The sequence below is a fragment of the Pteropus vampyrus genome, unplaced genomic scaffold, assembly GCF_000151845.1.
Source record: "Pteropus vampyrus isolate Shadow unplaced genomic scaffold, Pvam_2.0 Scaffold152, whole genome shotgun sequence".
Classification (NCBI taxonomy): Eukaryota; Metazoa; Chordata; class Mammalia; order Chiroptera; family Pteropodidae; genus Pteropus; species Pteropus vampyrus.
Window position 1 is genome coordinate 2,329,742 of NW_011888933.1, and position 6,956 is coordinate 2,336,697.

The 6,956-nt window shown below is 38.4% G+C and overlaps 1 protein-coding gene across 1 annotated transcript in view; it reads left to right on the forward strand.

Annotated features, from left to right (window-relative positions):
• The window catches only part of DYTN (dystrotelin), a 53,561-nt gene that overhangs the window by 17,755 nt on the left and 28,850 nt on the right, over nucleotides 1–6,956 (forward strand). The window contains exons 8-9 of the mRNA XM_011369670.1: nucleotides 4,931–5,042; nucleotides 6,527–6,675. Coding sequence (XP_011367972.1) covers nucleotides 4,931–5,042; nucleotides 6,527–6,675 — 261 coding nt within the window. The remainder of the gene's footprint in view (nucleotides 1–4,930; nucleotides 5,043–6,526; nucleotides 6,676–6,956) is intronic.

Sequence of the window (6,956 nt, forward strand, 5' to 3'; positions counted from 1 at the left end):
AAGGATCCTGGTTGATAATAATTATTTTATTTTCTATGGTTAATGAAATATTAAATTCTTCAATTGACATCCACTCTAACCAGTAGATATTTTTATTCATGGAAGAGGAAAGAATTTTGTCTTTTGTTACTAAAAAAAAAAAAGAAAAAAGAAAAAAGAAAAAAGAAAAAGAAAAACAACCCTTTAAAATTCTTTAGGGCCACCCATAATAATAATAATAATAGTTTGCAGTTATTAAGTGTTACATGACTGTTGTGTGGTTCACATGGATCATTTAATTTACAACTTGTTACAGCTCTCTATAAAAAGTGGTACTATTATCCTTAATTTTCAGGGAAGCTAAATAACTTGCTTAGATTCACATGGTTAACAAGTGGCAGAGGCTGACCGTCTAAATCTAGAGTCCCTGCTTTGCAATCATGATGCTATACTGCCTCCCTGTGCAGAAAACTGAGAACATTTCTTAGACCTAAAGGAATGATCAGGTTTGGTGGGAGCAGCTCATGCCAGATCTCTCTGCCTAGAGGAAAGGGCATATTTGAAAGCTAGGTTTGGAAGTAGGAGATTCAGACCTTTCCATAGCTTTGAGGATGACAGCCAAAATCCCATCTTAGGGAAAGGATATCGTTAGTCTCCCATAAATAAAACAATAAGAAAGTGAAATTAGAGTTATTGTTAAAGAGTTGGGGAGGAGAAAAGAAAACCAACAAGTCTAGGCCAAGCATGGGACACACCATATCAAGGTGAGTGCACACAGGTGTCGAGGCTGGAGATGTGAGAGGTAGCTATAGGAGGAGAAAGATAATTCTCCTTCTACCCTTCTAAGTTCTTCTGGCTGGACTAATAATCAATTTAACATGAGATAGACTAACAGAAGAAAATGGCCGAATTTATTATTTACATACAGATAAGGGTTCTATAAGAATATGAAACCTAATGACACACTGGGCAGTTGAGGCTTATCTACCATTCTGGATCAAGGCAGCTGTCTGAGATTTCAAAGGGAAAGTGTAGGCAATTCACAGGTAGATGAGAAGGAGCAAATGTGTGGTCACCCAGAAGCAATAGAACACAGAGGGGACTCTAACCAACACACTTGTTTGGACCCTCCCTGTCTGCCATACTTAATTCATATGTGCTAAGGTGACTATGCTAGAGTTCCTTTTCTGAAGCAGGTTTTCCTATCTGAATTCCTTTAGGCAGGTAAGGGGGAGATAAACAACAACAATTGCTTCTTGAGCTTTAAGTGTTTTCAGCTCAAAATAATCTGCATGCCAGGGGGGTTCTGGACCCCTCCACAGCTAAAACAAGTCAAAGGCAGGGATGGCCAGAAGGGGCAGGAGGAGTGAGGACTCAGGGCCTGGTTCCTGCTCCCCCAGTTCCTCCTCTCTCCCCATCTTCTTAAATCTTAACTAGTCTCAGACCTTAAACATGCTCCCCACAGATGTAAAATAGATCTGCTGACCCCACTAAAAACCTGGAAGTCAGGTTTTACTTTGCCGAGAAAATAAATTTGGTTTGCAAATAATTCTGAGGACACAGTGACACTTCATTCATGAAAGACTCTTTCCGAATAAGTAAACTTTAAACAACAAAACATAAGTGGATGGGACTGTTGAAAACCAAGTAAGCCAAACCAAAGAAATCTCCACACTACAATGAAAAATAAACTTTTAATTTTGGACAGTGAAGGAACATGAATGTTATTCACCATGTTATATGCATATTATAATCATTTAACCAATAAACAAGTATTAATTAAGTAGTGACTATGTGTCCAACACTGGGCCAGGTACAGAAGTCACTTTGCAATTATATAAAACATAACTTTTACATTGAAATGTTTTTTCAAAGTCATTATGTATAATGTAAAGCAGATATTATTATTCTTATTTTATAAAGGAGTTTCAAAGAGTTTGAATGACTTGCTCAGGTCAGTCATAAAAATAGCAGAAGACGAAGGCGAGCAGTGCCATACTTGAAGTTTTAGATTATGTCCCTATATATTGAGAAGGAGGTTAAGATTCCTCACAGAAATGCCTCCACATGAACCATCTTTCCTCCTAGACATCAAGACCACATGTATTTTCATATATGAGGTATCTGGGTGATTTGGGTGAGGTCTTTAACCTCTTTGGGCCTCGATTTATTTGTAAGAGAAATAAGAAGGAGTGGGTCTAATGATGCGTTAGGTCTCTTTTAGCTGTAACTTTCTGAATCTATTAGAAATTGCTCAAATGTATTACAGTAACCTTGAACCTGTTGTTTTTGGCTCTAGTAAACTCCAGCAATAGCCTTAAGGCTTTTAGTTTTAGTGAGATTAATAAAGCCATTTTAGAGCAAACGTGTTTGCAGACCTGGTGGTAGCAGGAATAAAATAAGGCTTGACCTTCTAAAGTAAGAGAAAGCACAGAAACCAGAGATTGCTCCTAAGCCGACTATTAAATTTTAGCAGGATGTGTCACATTTACGCTCTGTAATAGCTGTTTAGGGTTGAGATAATAAGATTGGGGGGAAAATTTGGTGCTCTGTTGCTAAAGGCATCAACAACAGGCCAATCTTATTACCCACACTGCACCCTTTCTCATATACCTGCAAGTAGTTCAGAGCCTAGAGGAACTAATGCAAGGTTAGGTCAACGTATTGTCCTAGGTGCGTCCACTGCAACCATGTGGTGACGCTGGATAAAGCAGCCAGTACAGGTGGCTGATCGAATAATCCTTAATACTCTATTATATTACACATTTCACATAAAAAGTGAATGTCTTCTCAATTACGCATGTTGAATAATTTTCCAAGCTTTGTAAAAACTTTGCAAAGCAGAGTTTACCAGTCCCATTTTCCTGGTGAAGAAACAAAGTCATTCGTTGAACTTTATTCAACTAATGTTTATTGAAAACCTACCATGGACCAGATATCCTCCAAAACAGTGAGCTTAAGTTTCTACTTCAAGGGCACTCATACTGGTGGTATGTGAATTCAAACTCGAGCCTCCTGCCTCGGTGGTTAAAATGTCTGGCTCTTCATTCAGATGGTATCCCTGGGACAAGAGCCTACCTCTGCTACTTACCAAATAGTTGTGTAACTCTGTGCAAGGTGCTTTAACTCTCTCTGATTCAGGTCCTTCATTTGTAAAATGAGAATAATGATAGTAGCTTACCTTAAAGACATTCCACGTAGGTTAAATCTGTCATCACACATACACTGCCTGCTACATAGTAAGTGATTAAAAATGTTAGCTACTATTATAGCCATGCAACACTATTTATTAATATCATACCATGAGAGGAGGTATTGTGGTAAAGCAGTGAACAAGGACAGTGAAGGCTGGTCTCATGACACTTACATTCTCCTACTCTGCCATCAAACTCTGGTCAGGCTCTCAAGACCTTTCGCCATCCACCTTGGGGAGTTCCAAGTTTTTGCCCCTCTACTCCTCAGAGTTATCAGCAGGTCTGGTTGATCGATTTGCCCTACAGCCTGATTCTTCAGTGCAGCCCACATACTTTATCTCTCCTTTTCTTTTCGTCCGAGATTTCCTTCACTTTAATCTCCATACCAGCATTCTATGCATAGCGTGAGCCTCACGTCTTCCATGAAAACTTTTCAGACCATACCAGCCCACAGAGATCTCTTGTCCTCTGTCCCTCATAAAACTTATTTTCTATGCCTCTCATTTGGCACATAATTACATATTCCCTAACTTTGCTAGTTAGTACCTCAAGCTTCCACGTCTTCTCTTTGCACCAAGATATGAAATTTGAAGAGCAATAAGATCTTGTTATATTTCTTTTCTTTCCTTTCTTTATTTCTTTATTGTTTTTTTTTTTTAACTTTTAAGACAGGGTTTGAAAACTTCCATGCTTACAGGGGCAAGGCAAGCAGTACATAAGTGAGAGAAGCGGGCTGGCTGGGACTGTGGCTAGTTAGCTGAAAAGTACATCTGAAAGCAGTAGCTGTCACTTTGCCCTCCCCGACTGTTGTCTCTGATGAGACAGAGCTTTATGCCACCTACGCTGAAGTTGGAGAAAAAAATTAAAATATCAGAATAAAAGTATAGATCGCCAATCTTTTACAGACAAACAATATGATCCCACTCCAATATCCTTAAAACTTATGAATTCATGACTATGGTCTCACCAGCCTTCCTCTGATATCACAGTATTCCCTGAATGTTATGAGACACCCCTCCTCACCGGAATGTCTCAAGATCCTTTCTTCTCCTTCTGACCACAGGAGATTTAAGGTTATAATTGTTCATAAAAGAAAGCCTGCAATATCGGTGCGTTAAGACACTTGCGTGTGTTACTCCCTCCCTGACGCTTTGGCTGGAGAGGAACTCCCCTTTATTCACGTTTTTTCTATCCTACAGATAGACTTCTAGAAAATGACAAGTTTATTTTAAATTCTTTATTTACGGCTTTATTTTCCTTAACATTATGCAGAAACGCAGGTCCAATGTCATCATATCTTGCAAATTTTTTAGAGAGCTCAGAGTTCAAACTTTATTAAAATCTCTCAGTTCTTTTTTTTAAGTTGGCAGCTAAATTCAAAATATTTGAATGTGTTGTACAGCTACACACAATGTGGCTGCACACTTAAAGGTCTGTCTTAAAAATTGTAGTACACAAATATCGTGCTTGGTATTATTTTGGGGGGTGATGAATAAGACTTCTATACTATAGTTTGTTGGATAAAACTATATTAATATAATGCCATATTATCAAAATACTATCAAAAGAAGATTTCTTTGATTAAATAAGCACATCAGAGTCATTTACCATCCTTAAAGTTCAGAAAAACTTTATACTCACTTTATAGTTCAGACATCTCCTGTTTGTTTCAAGGTGCTCATTCTCCACCTGAATGTTACTTTCTCTGCATCGCCCACTCGTAGTGATATCAGCCTCACTTCCATTTTTATTGGCAGATACCGCTGTCTGAAGTGTCTCAACTTTGACATCTGCCAGGTGTGTTTCTTATCTGGTCTTCACAGCAAATCTCACCAGAAGTCTCATACTGTGATTGAGCACTGCATCCAGGTAACATTTAGTCCAACGTACCGAACTATCGAATCAGATCAGCATAAGCTACAGTAGTTTAAACACTTTCCCTCCAGTAAAAGTACAGATTCCACTCCTTCTATACATTATAATATTTAACACGAAGAAAGTGGCAAAGTCAACTTTAAATATCTCTCAATATAATATGTTGCCTTTACAGTGTAGATTTTAATAAAACATTTTGGAGACAAGAAAAGTCCAGAGTCCAGTCTGAAGCCATCGATCCCATACTGTGTACTAGAGAATATCTGAGATATGGGAGGTGTGAAGCTTTGGAATCAGACACAGGCTAAAAAGAAAAGACTCTGGCTTCATAAAAATGAAGCAATAAGTCTTTTGGTTGCTAGTCCATTTGGGGAGAAGTTTTCTGTTTTTTAATATGTCTTTTCCAGAATCCTAAACTTCAAGTACTTTTTCTCTAGAGAAAATGATAAAGATTCCTATTTCAGTGTTGACTGGAAGAGTGTAAAACTAAGACTTCAAAGCTGCCTTTCAAATGTTTTTTTTCTTAAGAAAAATTTAAATACTCAGCAGGAGAATTTAGATCTTTCTAAAAAGAAAGAGAAATGAGATAGTAAATTTTAAACATAGAGTATTCACAGTTTTCTAGAAAGAACACTTTCTTCTCATCACAAAGTCTCTATATAATAATCAGTTTCTCCGTACAGATGACATCACCCTCCAGTGCCACAATAGATGTTGATTAACTAGCTGTGCCAAGGACAGTTTTTCCTTGTTTTTCCCTTTAATATGAATGGTCCACAATAGGCAAGATCCAGAATTACTGGATCTTGCCCAGTAATTCTCAGCAGGCATTGTTTTACTAAACTTTATTAACCCTGATCCTCAGGTTCACTGGCCTGTGAGCTTCCAGTTTCCAGTCAAAAAGCCTGGGGAGAAAAAGGGCTTATTGGTCTTAGACTGACACCATGTGGTCACTTTGTTATTACACGTTAGATTTCAAGTGCTGAAAATCTTTTAATAAAACATCTCATTCCTTCTTTTTTCCTTTGGCAGAGGTTCTTAATATGGAGTTCATGGGTGAATTTCAGATGGTATGTGAACCCACTGAAATTACACAGAGTTAAATGTATGAGCATTTTTCTGAAAATAAGTCCATACGGGTCACCTGATTCTCTAAGGAATCTGCAACTCAAGTGTTAGCAACCATGGACTTAGCCCTCCTTCATCTCCCCTTCTAGTTTTAAAATCCTACATTACTGGGTTGCTCTAAGGAAGAATAGTTATTATGGAACTTGATGAATCTTTAATTTAAAAACTACGCTATGTGTACATGTGGACAGAGAAAATGTGAAGAAATTCAGGTAGTAAGGAAGTAAAGTTGATTTTTCTGAGAACGTAACCATAAACGAAATAATTTTAGAAACATTCGTGGTGGCCAGTCCACCCAAATAAGGAAAGAAAATCTATTGAAACTGATCTGACAATGGCCATTCCAGCAGATGTCAGCGAAGGAGAATACAAAACTCCTCCTCAGGACCCTCAGAAACAACCTGCTCCAAGGGCGCTATGGGAGGAAAGAAGCTGCGAGAAGACAGTGGCTGCTGAAACAGGTGAATCCAAAGGACATGGCTGACCATGCACGGGCCAGGTGAGTATCGTTGAGTGACAGTCCTGTGGAGTAATGGCCCAGGGCCTGGGTAAGAAGCATAGGCAGCAGCTTTCATAATGCCGATGATCCTAAGGAAGGCAGGAGGAGGGGAAAGCGGGAGGGATTAAGATGCTTTTCCCCTGCAGAAATTACCTTTAATTTTAAAGTGAAACAGGAGGCGAAATGCCTTCAAGGGGTTCATTCAACCTTTAGAATTATTTCAACTAAAGGCATCGGACAGACACAGAAGATTTTTAATATTAGAGTATTTGAATAACTTC